Source organism: Sphaeramia orbicularis, chromosome 6 (assembly GCF_902148855.1).
Source record: "Sphaeramia orbicularis chromosome 6, fSphaOr1.1, whole genome shotgun sequence".
Lineage (NCBI taxonomy): Eukaryota > Metazoa > Chordata > Actinopteri > Kurtiformes > Apogonidae > Sphaeramia > Sphaeramia orbicularis.
The window spans coordinates 53292778-53311696 of record NC_043962.1 but is presented as its reverse complement, the minus strand read 5'-3'; the positions used below and the strand labels follow the sequence as shown (position 1 = coordinate 53311696).

General features: G+C 37.4%; 1 protein-coding gene and 1 long non-coding RNA gene across 2 annotated transcripts in view; one reads left to right on the top strand and one right to left on the bottom strand.

The window, feature by feature from the left end:
• Positions 1-1135: 1135 nt before the first annotated feature.
• LOC115420619 (uncharacterized) lies at positions 1136-5645 on the top strand. Its single transcript, XR_003935573.1, has 2 exons — positions 1136-1186; positions 2478-5645. It is a non-coding gene; the product is annotated as an uncharacterized LOC115420619 (long non-coding RNA).
• Positions 5646-6364: 719 nt separating this feature from the next.
• kitlga (kit ligand a) overlaps positions 6365-18919 on the bottom strand; it is a 64935-nt gene continuing 52380 nt past the window's right edge. Inside the window, exons 5-10 of the mRNA XM_030135994.1 lie at positions 18675-18855; positions 13887-13946; positions 11371-11462; positions 11064-11173; positions 9178-9242; positions 6365-7124 (exon numbers count right to left, since the gene is read on the bottom strand). Coding sequence (XP_029991854.1) covers positions 9212-9242; positions 11064-11173; positions 11371-11462; positions 13887-13946; positions 18675-18855 — 474 coding nt within the window. The 3' untranslated portion in view covers positions 6365-7124; positions 9178-9211. The remainder of the gene's footprint in view (positions 7125-9177; positions 9243-11063; positions 11174-11370; positions 11463-13886; positions 13947-18674; positions 18856-18919) is intronic.

The following is an 18919-nucleotide window of genomic DNA, read 5'->3' as shown; positions in this document are numbered from 1 at the left end:
CCATTTCTTGCTAGAATTTGAAGTTATGATGACCTCCAATAGTCCCCAACGGCCCCCAATGGTCACAAGCTGAAACATGTCATGCAACCATGTACAAGTGCTGCTGGAGTTCATGGTTTGCTTGAGTGTCCTAACCAAAGCGCTTTTATTGCTTGAACCTGAAAAATTTTATTATTTTGTTATTTTCATCTTGGGAGATCATGGATTATATTTTTTCCCAGTTCTCCAGAGGAACATGTGATGTGAGGGGGCGTTCATGTGCAATTTTCAAGGTTGTAACTAGTATTTACTTTAATTCTCATATCATGTGAAGGCAGGATTAGTGTAACATATTAACCACAACAGTTGAGCTAGCTATAAAAAAATAAAAAATAAAAAATAAAAAGTTTTATTCAATAAACAGAATCTGAGAAAGTTTGACTCAGCTGATGAACAAACTGTCAATCACATCTGTCAATCAAAACCTGACGCATGACCATCTTCTATTTGATGTGACAGAGGACCAGAACATGCATTAAGGGGCTGAAAAGGAAATGAATGAGACTGGAATCATTTAGTACTTTTTTTTATTAGAACTTCACTGGAAGTCAGATTCAGGACTTTCTGGTCAAGCATCCAGTGGCCATGTCTTTTCATCTACTCTTCATCTACTCCTCTCAGTTGTGTTGTCAATACCACTTAAATCAAAACCAAGCAGTATCAAGATCTAGACACGACAAAGATTTTGAAGGACCGAGACCAAGTTGAGAGCAACACCAAGGCAGGGCAGGTCCAAGACCAAACCACATAAATGACAAATGTGTTTAAATATAACCCTGAGTTTACCATAACACTGAAATAACAATCATTTTAAAGGTGCTAGGATTGCAGTTTTTTCTTTTTAGGTATCTGGTGCGTAGCCAAGTTAAGAGATGGCAAAATGTTTTGCACTTCAAAGAAATGTTTGTTTTTCATTGTTTTATTGATGTTTTTCATTTTAATTTTGTTAAATAACAAATAAATGCGAAATAAATGTCGTTTCAGTAGATGTTGTCTTGACCAGTCTTGAAATAAAACCCTGTCTTCTTTTTTCTAAGACTAACACCTTTAAAATGTAGTGTTATGGCTGTTCTGAAAACCCAACCCAGACATACTATATCCTGAGTACTGTTCAAGTCCAGGGACGAAACAAAAAAGACTATTGAAGGTCCTGTACATCTGCGTGATCTTAAAAAAGTCTCATTTTTAGATATATACCTGACTGTAGTTCGCAATTTAAAATGAGATCATTAGCACCGAAATAGGTTATTTCCAAAAGCTATTTCCAGCTTCCCTGGTCGGGTCGGACAAGACTGGACTGCTTTACAGCAGACTTACGTCACCGTGACAACACCACACCAACTGGCAGAGTTTAGCAGTAAGAAGTAAGGTGGACGAATGAGGAGTAAGATCTGTCCTTTTTCCTAAAGAAAGGGATTTCTTGGATTTATTTAGTTGTGATGGTGGACTCTGGAACTGGAGCTGGACTGACAGATAGAAAAAGAAAACTAAACGGGAGAGTGATAAAGCACAGACTAAAATACTGGTAAACCTCTGCATTGAATGGATGGATAGAATTAAGGGAGTTAAAGGCATGAAAACAGCTGGAGTTGTCCCTCTTCCTTCTCCACAGGTATAGAATGCTTCTGTTCTTTCTCCATACGCATTGGAACATTGGATTGGACTACAGTGGTACAGTTGGTAGCTCAGTCAAACACTTAGTAAACACTTGTGTGTTAGCCACAGGGCTAGCTCTGTGACGTGGGTAATCTGTTTTATCTGGAGCATTGTTTCAGTCCAAACTAAGGGCTTTGGAAGGTCAGACTGAAATGGTTCTGTATGGGGTTGAATGTTCATGCTGGGGCCTGGATACTAAACTGTCCTTCAGGAACGAGGCAGTTCTAACAGTAGAATACTGTGAATGCAGAAGGCAGAAGCAGCTAGCGCCGAACTGCTAATGCAGAATGATGAAGATGTTGAATGACTGAAGTCATTTATGAAAATGACTGAATACTTTGTGGAAAAGCTAGTGCAAATATATATTACTGGGACATGTCTTAAACACCGGTCTGTGTGTAACACTACGAAGCTCCGGAGGAAAAGAGACATAGAAGCAGGAGTTGGACTTTCAAAGTTTGGTTTCACTCATTTTTATGTTTTCACACCAGTTACTAAACTATGATACAAACGGACTTTATGAAGTTTGCTTGTTGTCTCGTTTCAAATGTTACTTTGCACCTGCAAGTTACTGTCTTGAAAAGAGAAATGCAGAGTTGTAAAGAGGATCTGCTCTTCAGTCATTAGCTTCAAAACGCCTTGGCCACAGTTATGCCCTCACGACAGTAGGTGCTAGTACGCATGGGAAGTGGAGTCTTTGTCCCTTAAAAATACCAACGATTCTGGCCAAAGGTATCGTTGCAATCCACTTTAAACAAATTCTCTGTACAGGACCTTTAAAGTAGTTCTAAACATCAAAATAGAAAGAAGTACAGAACTGTTGGATACGTGTACTTTATTCATATCTCATATGTTTGTTTACATTTATACAAAAATACAGAATACAGTAGAGTTTTCACCCAGAATACCAACCGGGCAATAATTATATTTGCTTTTTTGGCACCCAGACTTATTTCCTGCCTAGAGCCATTTGATCCACTCTCTCTGAACTATAATGGATTGGATCACTCAGGCCCAAAAGCACTGTTCATAATCCCCTCTGACCATAATCCAGACCCCTCACAGGAACAGTGTTTAAGGGCAGTCATTCTCTCCACTAATGCATGAACATACTCATCTTCTATGCATCAGATTAACTGACTGTTTGTGGCTCTCAAATAGACAGGAAAATGGGAGACCATGTTATTTTATTCTTCACAGCTTAGACCTGTTGCAGCTCATGATACTCATAGACTAGGTATAAAACGCATTTTATTTATTTTTTCATTTTTTACTTTAACTTGTTTGTGGCTAGACTGTCTCTGTCAGGATACTGGGCACTGCACATAATCTTCATGTAGAAACCTAAAGGTGATCGAAGAGAAGTCTCAGGTCTAAACTGCCGTAGATAGTATATTCCAATATTGCTCAAAAATGCACTTTTGAATGAAAAGACTTGTAGAAATGCTTACTTTACCGCACCACTAATTTCAGGTATTTATGCTAAAGGTACGATTTCTGACTACATGAACACCAATGTGGTTTACGTTTTCCAACACAGATTCAGCTTTAAACAGCCATAGCGATTATGGTGCACAAAATATGTCATTATTGATTTAGTGTTGTTCAAAAATGCATTTTTGACTGAATAACATTATCTTGCAGTTCAACACAACAAACAATACTTTACCACACCAAGAATTCCAGCTATTGATGCTGAAAGGTACTGTTGCTCTGAACTATATGAACACCAATGTGGTATACTTTTTTCAAACACAGATTCAATTTTGCACAATATACTCTCATCTCCTATTAGAAAAAAATCCCAACATGAAGTCCCAAATACACATGAAACAAGCAGAGATACCTGGTGAACTGTTTCCTAAAGGTTACAAAAGCTAAAGTGTGGACATAAATGTCGCAACCACTGCAGTTTAATCTGCCAGTAAAGGTTCACATACTGAAGCACTGAAGTTTCAGAGAGCTATTTTCCAAATCATGACTGGGCACAGGTCAAGCCAGCTAAACTGTTTCAACAACAAGAGAGATCTGGCTGCGTAGGGATTAGTATCTGCTGGGTTTTTTTAGGTTTGGTAAGTTTGTTGTCATTTTGGTAATGATTTCTCCACTTTCTGCTACCACACAAAATCACAGACAGGCTTTACGCATGGAACCAGTTGCGCTAATCAAACAAGGCACAAAACCCAGAATGGACATGGTACAATGTAAGACCACAAACATGATAGAAATACTCACACTAGATATAGAAATAAATGTTTGTGTCCTGCCACTCTCACTGTCAGCTATTCGCAGCAGGGCGGCCTGATGGGAAAGGTCACAGCCAGCGTGCCTTGTTCAAGCTCCTAACTCTTCAATGATTGTCAATAATAACCATAAAAATGTTCCTATTAACACTATTTGAGCAACCTTTTTAAATCTACTTTACTTTTTACTTAGGCAAGGCCTTTTGGAAACAAACCTGTTTAGATACTTCCATTTCTGAACAGGTTTTTTTTCTTTTCGCTCCAAGTCAGATAAGATCTGATATATCTGAAACAAAGAGCACCTCCAGCTCTTAACTTATCAGATTTGAGGGTGCATAACAGAAAGGAGGCTGGGACGAGGGCCTTTGCTTAACATTTGATGGGGCCTGAGGTTAGATACACGAGGAGTGGAAAAAAAACTGGTTAACTATGTCATTTCCATTACCTTTATGTGGATCTTCATACACCGAAGAGAAACAACTATAAATCTTACCACAGAAAAAAAGAAAAAACAGAAAACTTTCTGAAAGTTACACCACCACGCTACAGTTCAGTACATGGAGGAGATGACAGTGCACTTCCATTAACAGCGAATTTTAAGGCAAAATTAACATTTAGGTTTGCATGGCATTACCCTGTGGCGTGTTTAATGGACTGTGAAAATACCTGTGAATTTCAAAAGCAGTGGTATCGTCCTTCAGCATTTTATCAGCATTTACTTCTTAATAAATCCACTAACTAGCTTTATCAGGTTGTCCAAAAGGTATTTTCTTTATTGAGTAGATTTTGATTTGCAATCACAAGACTAACACTAAACAAAGGCAAGTCAGGAAAAAGTCAGTAATGACAAACTCAGCCTGATGAGTGAAGAGCCGAGGCTGATCGCTTTTTACTTGCGAGTATATCTGGTTGATAAACAGTCAGATGATAATTTAATTTAAAAATAACTATATAGCATTTGTTTATTTAATGGTATTAAGTCTTTATATTCTCTCTTTTACTAATTTTTAAAGTAGTTTGTTTCCTTTCAACGTACAGTGACCGTCAGTAATCTCTCCTATAACAGTATCTGCCTTCCTTGCAAGCATAGAGGTGAGATAAGTAAAAAATAAAGGCAATGATTAGCTACCATTTACTCTGGTAGGCCCATTGGTGTCCTATGTGTGTCTGATCAACCCAGTAGCCACAACAAAACACTGCCATTGTATGTGCTTGCAAAGTACGGATATGTATAGTCAACATTTCTGAACCAAAAATACCTTTCCTATCAATATTTCTAGAGACATAAGGTCTTTAACCACCCATGGGCTTGTAGTCTTGTTGGTTTAATACAATAAAAAGTCCACAAAGATGATGGAAAATCGGCTCTGAATTTATTTATTAGTATGTAAACCAAACCACAGCCCTTTCCTAACCCTAACCAAAGTACTTTTATTGCTTGAACTTAAAAACTCCCTTGAGTCGGGATGCACCTCTATTTAGGATTTCACACTTTGTCCCCCCACTTCCTGCCAGCTGAGGTAAAAGGCAAAAAAATCGCAGATACTTCAACAGCCAAGGCTCCATGTAAGTCATCTCAATTTGTAGCGATGTTGACCCCAGTGAAACTCCCAAGCCAAAAAAATGTCACGCAACAATGTACAATTGCTGCGCAAAGAGCTCCTGGCTTGTTTAAATGGTTTTGAAGGGAAATTTCTGGAAAAAAAATAAAAAAACAAATGGAAAGTGCAAGCTAGGGTGGGTGGTGTCAGCAGAAAATGGCACCACTGGCTATGTTTCACATGGCTGTCATAAATAGAGCAGAGGACAAAGTATTAATTATTTGGCTTCATCTAAAACTGTGGTCAGTTTCTTTAGTCTCCTCCTCTTCTGCTGTACTACCAGCCATGTTACAAAGACGGGCATCAGATGATCATTCACATGTGCTAAATGGCATTTTTGCCTTCTGTTATGGATAGTTCTTTTGCTGTATTTCACCATTTCTATCAACCTTTTCTAATGCAATGCCTCAAAATACACATAAACTATGTTACTAAAACATAGATAAAGAAAATTTACGTTGACATTATACATATCTTTTTGCAAAAACCCACAATGGCAACATTTCATTTTAGCGACTGGGTTTATCTGACATCGTTGATCTGAATTGACCTTTTGTAAAAGTTTCTGGATCCACAGAAGTCATCCCTGATACTCAATAACAGAATGTCACTGCAGATTTTAATGGTCTACATGTAAGTTAGTCAAAGCAGCATAATTTGTTTGTATAGGTGTTTTTTTTTTCTTTTTCTTTTTTTCTCCATGTAATCCATTCACACAACCTAATCACCCAAGTCACTTATACCAAAAGCAACAAAAACAAGATACATGGAAACAAACATCACTTGTCCAGGAATGTTTTTTTTTTTTTTTTTTTTTTTTTGGGGGGGGGGGGGGGGTACGATGTGTAAGTATACAGATTGTTCATTAAATGTGACCCATTAGTAAAGGTGCTCTTAAATGATTGCTTGAAACATCATATCAGCGGCAACAGCTCTGTGCTGCCACCAAATAAATAAATACATCACACACCCCCACGCGTACACGGCTAAACCAGACAATGTGACGACACCTTTGAACTACAATGTTAAACATTATTTTCTTTGAGAAACCCTGGACTAAGAGGAAACAAGAGCTGTTGAGATTGTGGTCAACGTTAGGGTCACCGGAGGTAGTAAATCATGCCTCAGTTCATATGAGATAACCAGTGTCAGTCACTCTCTGCTTTGCGGTGTAAGGATGAACTGGTGGGCCCAAAAACAAAGGCAGACTGTAGCAATGTGCTGATGGGGATGCAGTTTTCCCCAAAGAGTCTGTGATGCAGCAGGTTTGGATGGAATAATTTGCAGAAGCCGGAAAATCCAGTGGAGTTTGGTGATGTGTGTGGGGTTCCTCTCTGCAAAATTTTCACTTTCTCTCTGTCTTTTTCAAAAGCATGGGGTTAACGCAGTCTTACAAGAAAGGCAAGCTTATCCATATGGTAGCAGGCATGGTTTAACCAGGAAAAATCGTGGTCATGGCAAATGTGAAGCCATTGTGGAGTCAAAGCAGTCAAAAACAGGCCTTTCATCTGTGAGATCTCTCTGTGGAATTCAGCTTCTTTGTTTTTCATCACCTTGGACACCAACAGGAGAAAAGGGTAGAGCCCTGCAGGGAAGAGAAAAAGGAGGAGAGGTTTTAAATTCTACTTTCTCTTTTCTTACATAACGTGGTTGCATCCTCACCAATATGTTTTCAAGAACATTTCACAATGTCAGAAACAAGCCATGTCCAGTCTAAGTTCAGTTCAGACCAATCAGTCCCAGTGAAAATGCATCTATGTGCAACGTCATGAAAACCTGTCAGTTTAACCATTGCACATAAATGAGATGAAGGATCATTTCCATAGCAATAACTGTATAATTCTGTTTGAACTTTATGCTTTTAAGGCTTTTTGTAGCTATATATAGTAGTGATGATGAGTTACCTGTTGTTAAATGATAACAATTTTTAAAAAAAACCCAAAAAACAGGAGGAACAATAATTTCCCCCATCTACTTATGGAGAATAGTCAATTTGTCAGTTTCACCGAAATCACATTGCAATCAATGTACAGGCTGTTATTGTGGATGTAGGCAACAAAGACAGTCATTGGTGAAGACTGTGTATGTTTTGTGCTGGGTTATCCAACTCCATTTCTAAATCTAAATTCTGATGCTCTGTGATAAGGAAAGCCACCCACTGAGGACCCCTCCTATCACTGAGGACCCCTCCCATCCCCTCCACCACTCCTTCATGCTGCTGCCATCAGGCAGACACTACAGAACCCCACTGGCCAGGAAAAACATCTACAAAAAATCTTTCATTCCTTCTGCAAAAGATGCTCTTAACACAAAATAGACTGTACTGTGTTTTTAGCCTTTTATAGATTTGTTTATATGTTTTACTTGTTTTGATCTGTTGTACTGTGTTTTCGATGTGTGGGGGTGTTTTTAATGCCTGAGAGAGTGTGGTTTTTTTAAACTTTGTCTTACAGCTGTGACAAAAGAGGAATATCTGTTTTTACTTGCAACAGACAATAAAAGTCATCTGTTCATATGTCTATCTGTCCGCCCACCCACCCACATCTGTCTGTCTGAGGGTAATGACGTTCATTTTGTCCTCTGTTTATGCAATTATACTTTTCTTTTTTTCTTTTGTTCAGACAAGGTATAGTTTTTAGATGTTACCTGCTTGACAGTTTCAGGTAACATCTAAAAACTCTGCCTTGTCTGAACAAAAGAAAAAAAGAAGAGTATAATTGTCTGTCTATCGTAGAGACAGGAACTTGTACCATGTTGTTTGAGTGACCTGACAAAGGAAAGTATGTAAATGAATACAGTTTACTCAGAGTCAATGTAAGGTCAGTTACAGTGTCTATGTCCACTGGTTTCACTTTTAAAGATAAAAAATGACTGTGGTGGATTGTGTCAAGCACTGAAAAATGTGTGTCTCTGTCACATATTACTTTGGTGTCATTATTTCATAACTACAGACACAGTTAATAATCCACATAAACACTGGCCTCTGAAGCGCTGTGCATGATACTAACAACTTACACTCACATTTCTAAGAAAGGAAGTCTGACGAAAGACTAAAGATTCTAAGCTCCAGTTCTAACCATATCACAACGTTGAGGTCCTTAAAGAGAGACCAGAGTATGATCTGTTTGAATGGAGTACTATGGGAGAAGTGATTCACTTCCAACAACCCAATCTGATGTTTTCACAACATTTAAATGACCTTAGTGATGACCTTGAACATCTTATCCAAAGATCAGCAGATCTAACATGAAATAATTATCATTTTCTAAAACAAGTAACAGTTTTTTTTTTTTTTTTGTGACAGCCAAGGTCCATCAGCTCTACAGTCAGTCATGAAGCCAAACAATGGACCAAACACAAATCAAATCAAATTAATAAAGCAAATCATAACAAAAGTTATCTCATGACACTATCTATCTATCTATCTATCTATCTATCTATCTATCTATCTATCTATCTATCTATCTATCTATCTATCTATCTATCTATCTATCTATCTATCTATCTATCTATCTATCTATCTATCTATCTATCTATCTATACTACACCATCACTTGAATCTTACACATTGAACCTTTACAAGGACATATCACTGCAGACCAGGCCTTAATAGATGAATATAACATGAAAAATCTCACCAACTGTGCTGATGAACATGAATAGGTTGAAGCATTACACTGTTTCAATGACGTTCAACTTGTTTCTGTGAATGAAAAGAAAGATAAATGTTAAACATGGAGAACAAATGAACTTTCACATAACTTTCACTGGCAGCTCATTCAACAGTCTGTAGCAACACACCAGAGCTCTGGTTTGTCTGAAAAGTCAAACAAGGCCTGAGTTCACTGCTTAAACGCTTTTTTGCTTCTCCTTGAATAAGGCTGCACTGGTGCTTGTTGCATAAAAAATGAATAGTTTTGCACTGAGTAATGCGCTTTGATGCTGATCATGTGAAAGTAGCTTGACACTGTGAAGTATTTTAACTTTCAACACAGATGATTGATCAGTCAGGACTGGCCTGTGTGTGCACTGCCAACAAGCAGGCTGCTGTGGTTAAACCTCGGATTTAACCTTTTAACGTCCGCCCTTTTCATGGAAGCTTGACTTATGTGAAATTTCTGTGAATGGTTGAAATTATGAACGCAAAGACATGAAGGCTTTACTTTTAGAATTAATAGGTTTTGACCTGATAGATGTTCAGAGGCTTAATCAGAGCATCCACAGCTGCACAAAAATAGTAATATTAATGGAAAATCCATTTTCATTAAGCCTGTAAAAAGTTTTGCGGCTATGACAGGAGTCACAACCAAGGATTTATTACTGCACATTTGTACTTCAAATAAGCATCCAAATCTGAGTGTTGGAAGAAATGAATCTTTTTGAAATCGCATTTTCCCAGAACTCAAGAGGGTTTTTGTACAGTTTTGACAAATGAATGAATGAATAAATGAATGACCCTGAACTTACACTGACATATGTGAACATCCGTGACTGGCTGTTTCTAACTTCAGGAGTTGTAGATTCTACCTCAAAAATTTTGACCTATCTTCAAGATTATATTTATCTTATCTTCTATTTTGGTCATCCTATCAGATTAATACACTATGATAATGTGCATTATACAGCACATTCCTGTTTAGCTTTTATTAATGGCTGATTACATGACAAGAATGCTCTATAAAAACTACTGTGTAAATATTCCATACTACATTCATAAAACACATTTTTCTAATCTACTCTAGTCTAACTCAGAGCAGTTATTACCTAATTAATATTCATTAAATAATTAACAAATCTGCTCTGTGAAGAGGCAATGAAATACACAAACTCCAGCCATAAAGAGCCATAAAGTCATATGTATCTTGTTGAGAGGATAGATAGATAGATAGATAGATAGATAGATAGATAGATAGATAGATAGATAGATAGATAGATAGATAGATAGATAGATAGATAGATAGATAGATAGATAGATAGATAGATAGATAGATAGATAGATAGATAGACAGACACTTTATTGATCCTTTGCAGGAAATTATTTGGTTATGACAGCAGTAAAAAACAAAACAAAACAAAACAAAAAACACACTGACCCATCCCCACAGACAACCAACATTAGAAACACAAGGTAAGAAGTAATAAAAAAAAGAATAAAAGATATATGAAATATATAGCATGTACAGTAAAAGTAAGGTTAAAAAAAATATAGGATAAAACACCTGTAAGAATGCACAGCATTCAATAATTTATTGCTCAGCAATATTAAAAAGTCTGATGTCTGCTGGCAGGAAGGACCTCCTGCTGCGTTTGGTCCTGGGGGGAATCAGGCTGAAGGTGCTCTCCCTGAACACCTCAAGATGGTGAGGCGTGTGAGACGCATTACTTAAAATACAGTTCAGCTTCCTATTCCATAGAATACTATGCAATGCAAGAATCTGTGTCAATAATTGTCATTTTACACTATCAAACTAAAATACAGTCAGAGACACCAGTTCCTTTAATTTAAAGAGAAAAAAGTTCTCACTTTTCTGATATTTCAGCATCTAGTGGAGGTGCAGTCCCTTCTGTTGCCGTGAAGAATAGATCTTCTCCAGGATTTGGTTGAAGATCCTCCTCATTTCTACGTGATCTGAGCTGTTTGGAGTCGGGGAATAATCTTTAACAAAGTTCAACCACAAAAGTCTGTAGACACTTAAAAGCCAGATGCCGGCTGTCATAAATTCGATGCAACAAAGCACTATCTTCTGACAATAAAAAACAGGCCAGTAACAGTCATATCTCATCCTTGAGATGTTGAACAGTCTAGTGCTGTGGGTTAAGGGTCAACTCACCTTCCACACAAGCAGGAATATGATGGCTAGGAGCGGAATGAACAGTAAGGAGAGGAGGCTTCGCTCCACAACCTCAGACATGAACCTCGTTTCTAAATTTGGGGATAAAAGAAAGAAAACAAAAATCAATTTTCATCCAACGTTATGAATAAAGAAAGAAATACATAAGAAATATAATGTGTGGGATTAGATAACTTTCCATTGTGAATTTTGGTAATATAACATGTTCAATGAAGAGATAATATACAGTTATCCTTTATTAACATCAGCTTTTTAAAACGAAGTGTTAACAAATATTCTCAAACATTCTTGAAATTACCATGTTGATATTAATCTGTGCTGACAGTCGCATAAAACTCTGTTCTGTGAGCCAAAAAGAGTTAACAACAAGCAATGTAAACTCACTACACACGCTCCTACAAGCTTTTAAAATCTTCCATACCTCCAGGCTTTAAAGCATGAACGACAGAACCTTCACACGCCTTCACTAACAAAAGCAATTTACACTGATCTCTCTACAACAACACTCTGTCTGGGTACGAACACACAGCTTAAAGCATTTGTAGAATGTGAAAACAAATTCTCCTCAGGACAGTAAAGACACACATTAAAGCATACTTTTTGGACTGTAATCAAGTTGTTTTATTGAAGCATTGCACTTTGAAGTACTTTATACTTAGAGCTTACACTTCGCTAGTACATCCAAATGTGTTGAGTTTAAACGTTTGATGATGATGATATAGAAAAGGATACATTGCTTAAACCAGATAAGGTAGTGCTCATGAGCTCAATCATTAACATGAGCAGCAGTAAAATGAAAGATACACATTCATGCAGCAGTAAAATTAATCCCAAAAACATCATGTTTAATACTAAAATACTGAAAGGCTGTTTAAAGGCAGTTTACTGCATGATAGTGATTTCCATTTTTCATAATTTTCTTTCGTTGATGTTAGCTAAGTCCATTTCCAAGCTAATGGCATCTATTTTTGCACACTGTTGCAGCTTTAGATACACTGGAGATCTTCAGTGCAAGCATAAGGATTTTTGCAGAGAAAACAACCTCTACATAGAAATTAGTGAACAGGGATGTCATTATCTTAGAAAATGAGCTGTCAACAAATGACAGGCTATTAGCGCACAAAGCAATCGACTCCAACATAAAGTTGACTTAAGCAGTGAATGACGTGAGTCTCACAAACTGAACCTTTGAGGACATTTAAATAGATTGGCTTGGTTTATTAATCTTTGCAAAATTACCTTTTACAAGCTGTTAATATTGGTAGAATTCATCTCTGAAAGTAGTTGTTAGCTACTATGGAACTTCTCCACTGGAATTACAATCTTTTCTGGTTTGATGGGTGATGGAGCTTCAGGGTGGGAAGGGAGGGTTTAACTGATATTTAACTGATTTAACTGAGGGTTTATATGGGCTTTTTTCTTACTCCAAAATGCCATTATTACAGTGTTTTTCAACCTTGGGGTCGATTCAAATGGAGTCACTTGAAATTTCTAGTAATTGATAAAAATAAAAACTTACTAATAAAAAACATATGGTGAGTTTAGACTGACAATCCCAATCCATAAAAGACATGACAAACTGTGAAGCTGAAACTGAAGCTCTGTGGTACTGTTTATCTTTCAAATGTTCATTGTGGTTGGTTTCAGATGCTGCAGCTCTTTCATAATTTGTAGTTTGGAATATTGTTTGTTCAGTACTAATTGTCAGCCTTGTAAATCCAAGCTGGACTGACTGTACATATCCTGACCGAGGAAAAATAAAATTCTCACTTTGTGCAGTAATCTACACCTGACTTTTCTGCCTTTGTCCATAATAATATACATTATATAGACTAAATGTCATCTAAAATTAACATTTATTTGCAACATAGTAGAGCAAACTATTACATGACTAAAAAATTAATTTTAGCAAAAAAAAACGTCTTGTTTTGAATGTCTGGGGTCGCCAGAAATTTATGATTTTAAAATGGGGTCACGAGCCAAAAAAGGTTGGGAACCACTGTTTTATTATGTCACTCTTATGTAAGGTTCAGCTTTTACTTACTTACTGTAACTTAAATCAAACATATGAATAGTTCTTCCAGCACTGTCATATTGTTGCATGCAGACTTTGCAAGTATTTCCCCACAGAAAAATAAACCCCAAAAAACTATAAAAACACTGTAGTTCAAGCAACATGGTTGGCACATTGAATAACTGACAAAGACATGAAGAATAACTCTGAAAATGTAGAAGCGTGCAGTGTTTTCAGAGAGGAGCAGAAACGGTATAGGAAAAGAAAGGCGTCTTTGCAACCAAACAAGATGAGAAATGAAGAGGAATTTGCCCTGCAGAGCATTAACTGAAGCCTGTCTGAGGAAACTGGACAGATTGCTTTAGAACGTGGTGGAATACTGTTGCTGACAAAAGTTGCCATTTTGACACTCCAGCTGGACTGGTTTTGCAATCATACTCCCAAATCTGACACTTGCTTTCGGCCAGAGCTACAAACTTACGTGTTTGACAGTTTCTCTGCAAGTCACAGGTCGTGCCTTTACTGCTGGACATGGTGGAGCCTAAAGGAGGGAAAAGAAGAGAGATTTATGAGTTTGTGGACACTGTGGGATGAAAGAAGGAAAAGGGTGGAGTGTTACTATCCAAAGATGAAAACATTTCATTGTCAGGTGCTAAAATGTCACCTCAACGCAGCCTTTTTTTTTAACCTACACCCCCCCCCCTCACACATACAAAAGATCTGATCCGACCACTCTGGCAAAGAAAAGCAAAGCGCTTGGGAAGATTGCTCTGTAATCAACACGTATACAATCAGGTTTCGGGCCTTTTCTTCCTTTTCACATGCGCTACCTGGGGACATCTTCCCTCGATCCTGTGACTCAGCCAGGTCTCAATGGGCCGTCTACGCACTGAGACCGTTTGAGTTTTTATCTCTGCAAAGCTCTTGTGAAGAATTAAAAGGATTAAAAGCTTCTCAAATCTGCCACAAGAGATCTGTCCTACATGTTCACAATGGTCCAAAGAGGGTGGCGGTGGTTTTACAAGCAGATATGCGCTTGTGACTGGAATGCTGCTGGTTGGAGTCTGTAGAATAGCTGAGAAAATGAGTGTGGGAAGTGTGATCTGTATCATCAACTGCTACAAATGGTTTCTAGACTGAGATGCTAATAAATCGTGAAGGCTTGGTTAAGTTAAACCACAAAACCACATACTTTCTGGCCATATTAAGAAGATGGAGACACTTTGGATTGGTTTGCTGAGGTTTTATCAAACCTACATCAAAGATTTCAATTCTTCCAACCCAGTCAAATAGTTGTGTATGGAAATATGATTGTGGTGCTGGAGAATCAAACTGGTATGTGTTTTCACAGAAACTGTTTCTCAAGTATTTCATATTATCTATAGACTTTGATATTTTCTGCCAAGGAAAACCTCTAAAAGCCTATTGATGGTGTGGAAACTGAAACACTGTGCACTAGTAATAATAATATTCATCATGTGATGTCAAAAAACAACAAAGCATGTTTCTATTTAACGTTTTTCTTTAGACACACACATTTAGTTCTTTTTTTTTGTTTGTTTGTTTTTTAAATGCTGCTGAACAATTGGCTTAAACGCCTGCAGTTGAAGAAGAATAATGATCAGTGACTGGCTACTGACCACCTTAACACACTCAAGTCATAATCAAGACCAGATTCTGTTGAAATCACACAGACCAGAAACACAACAAGGGTGTTAAGGCAGTATTAAGGGTATCTGACATATTCTTTCCATTACCATGACAAATCAATTACCTTTAAGGTTATTAAAAACAAGGTAGATGTGGATTTTTCTGTCAAATATCTACCACCCAGTGGACCCAGTCTGGGGCGCTGATGGGGGTGGGGGGTGGGGGTGGACATGACAAATTCATGGGGCCCAGCATTTGTGGGGGGCCCATAGAGCAGTGGAGGGGGTGCAGTGGATACAGGCTACAAGTTGTAAAGAAGTTTATTTAAGATCTGCTGCATAAGAGAGGCACAGAAGTCGGTTTCATTTTCACGCTAGCGTAAGTGATGTTATGTATGGACAGCAACACCCCCCCCCCCCCCCCCCCAACTCTGAAAGCTCAACAAGATACTGACTTTTATGAAAGGGTCCACAACGTTTACCTTTCATGGGGCCCAAAATTCGTAGCAGCGCCCCTACGAGTTCAGTATTTGAGTGAGCCACAGCTGACATTAGCTAACATCAGTTTAATATCCTGTAATGTTGGGTCTGTGCTGTCATTGTTTAACATATTCCAAAATGTAATTTAGGAACAACAGTTTGTCACATGTCCAATCCCCTAAACCTCTCACAAAGCTAACGATGCCTCAGTTACATCTCTGTGTGTGCTAACTACATTTAAGCACCTAGCTAAGTGAAAAATAATGAAGGCAAAAAATCAGTGGTTGCAGCCATTTTGAAAATGAAAGTTTTATCACAAATTTCAATAATCAGACAGTTGTGGTCCTGACTGATCTTGAACTAAAATCTCAAATCCTCTGTAGGTGAGGTCAAGACAAGACTGGAAAAAAAAAAAAAAAAATACAGTTTCAACTCAGACCTTCAAACAGAAGTTGGTCTAGAAACAGTTGCAAAGACTAATCACTGTCAAGAACTTGTGGGAGGAAAGAATCAGGTAAAAGTTCCAACATGGCAACTCAATATTTCTACAAAGGCATCACATCAGCACTTTTAAGTTGTTGAGGATGTAATTCACAGTTAAATAAGAAATAGGCTTTTCCATGCATACTAATATGTGACTTTATTGTGATGTGCTTTATCTGAATATGCAATTAAATTAATTGGGATTTTTGTGTGTTTTCACAACACTTAAAGAAACATATCTCACAAGCTTGACATTAAAACAAAATTTGTTGCACAGCCATACACAAGTAGATCCAATTAACTGAGCATATAAAAATAAGTAGACCTCTGACTGCTTTACTTAAGGGTCTCTCTGCTTCACAGTAAATTACACACTTTACTTGAAATGTGAAAGAAAATGCTGTGCAATTTTTATCAGAATTATCTAAAAATAAATAAATAAATAAAAAATCCATAAATCACATGTGGTGTCTGGCTGGCAGACATTCAGATGATGTTATCATCCTCCTGACAGAATGATGGGCCAGCTTCATTCCAGAATGATTTCAGCGGTGAAAATGAAACTTACTGACATGATCATCAAACCCACTGTTAAATGAATCACATTTCTTTAGCTCTGTATTGTGGAAATGTGTTAATGTAGAATGGTGTTGTTCATCATCTTAGTTGGTTTTTACTGTAAAATGGCACCTGTTTATTACAAAGTAGGGCTCCTTTCCCACTTTTCAACACCCTGCCGATACAGTAAATGTGCCAGTATAAATGTTGGTGATAAGTCTTGACCCTTCCCATGCCACATGAAGAGTGAAACCCAAACTGAGAGTGTGAAATCCAGACAGACTTGAAAACATCGGCTTGGTCCAGAGAAAGCTGGACTGACTGTTAGATGTTCCGCCAGGTTTGCCCTTTTATTGGCGTATCCTCTGGCTTGAAGCATCACAGACCAGATGGGACGAACAGGAGTGCACAGCACGCAGCTCATTGTGGTGATGTGCGTTAACGAATGAACCATTTAATATCAATAAGCTGAGGTTAATGTGTGAGGTATAGTATGTCAGTTCACACAGTTAACCTCAAAGCTTTGCTCAACGAGAGGCAGAAAGCACACCGGGGAGTGATTGTTGTTTTAACTTTTACCCATTTTAAAAGAATTTCTCCTGTGGTGAGGAAATATGCAGCCTGATGACCCATAAATCACCACTGACAGGTTTTATAGAGATATGGTGAGTTTGATAAATGCACACATTCTGTATTGGCAATTGGCAGTAAAAATATTTAAGTATTATAAATGATGTATGCTCTAAGAACCACCCGCTTAGAAAGAACGTCATCCAAAAAATGGTCTGATGCATGTCCTTCTTCACTTCAGGTTCGTATCAGGAGATCCTCTCTGAAAGCAACATATTCTTTTTTATTTCTATCAGCAACTGATGGACTGACAATGCAAAGAAATTACTGGGGCCAGAAGTGATATCGTCAGGCTGCCGATTGTATCTAACCCTAAGTATACTGATTTTGATCATATTCAGACTATGACTTTTACATTGAATGTAGTAATATCTGCTTCTCCATATATGCATGATAAATATTACCTGTGAACTGCTCTGATCTAGCAACTTTGAACAATCCCACTCAAAGTTACTAGATCAGAGCGACATATTAATATTTCTTCAGTTTTGTGCGCTCACCTGACTTACTTTGGTGTACATATAAAATAAAAATACATTTCAATATTTGTAGATATACTTGAACCACCAATGATGCTTTTCAATCATGTCTAGTCAGAAATGATGTTTATACCTAACCATATATGCACATTTTTAAAGGGAAAATTTGATGACTTTCAATATGTTATGATGGAAAAACTACAGAGTCCAGGGAAATTAACAAACTAGTATTTAGAAGGCAGAGTCTATGAGGTGCCCCTAAATGTGACACTGCATCCAAAAACCTTTCATTCCTTCAATGGTAGAATGCCCCCCCCCAAACAAAAAATACAAAAAAAAAAAAACAAAACACTGACATTTTAACTTAACCTTTCAGCCACAGATCAAATTAAATAACTGCTCCTGCAATTTTTAAGGCACTGACAATCAAAATATATGTAATGTATTATCTTGGATCCCCTGGTTAAGAGTTAGGAGGCAATATTAAGGATTAGTTAAATTTTGACTATTAAATTCTACTGATGCATGAATTAATACATACCTACAGTATTAAACCACAATGTAGTCAGGTAAAAACCAGGAAAATATGAGTGATTTACAAAGAGTTTTAAATTAGCTTCTTTTTTTTAAGAGATCAAAACTTTATAGATGCTTCCTCTATCACAGTTAACTGAATATCTTTGGGCTGTGGACCAAACAAGACATTTGAGGATGTTGTGTTTGCAATGTTCAACAACTAATCAGTAAATTGACATTGAAAACAATCATTAATTGTTGCACTAATTTGCAGACTTTTATCAGGTTTCTGTCAGAGTACTGAAGCTACCATCATTAGGTTTCTCAAAACCAGGACAAGGGGAATACAAGATATTATATTCACATGTGAAAATGGGTTTCTTCAAAAACATGATAACTCTCTTACTCTTAACACTGTCACCATGCAAAGTTGGCCAAACAATCAATGAACAAACCTACTGTTTAAATATTCACCTGTTAAATATTCTTCTGTTGTTATCATTTCCTCTGTGGTGGGACAGGGAGGAGGGTCACAGTCATCTGAATCTTCTTTATGCTGCGCAGCTATAAGGAAGTCTTTGACAAAGTCGAAGTATCGTGCTGTTGGCCACCTCTCTTCCCTGTAGTGGCACTGAAAATCATACATGATCGACTCCTGCAAGTACACAAATACAACAGAACTTAATTACAAGGGTGTGTTTGGTCATTAAAGCTGAAAT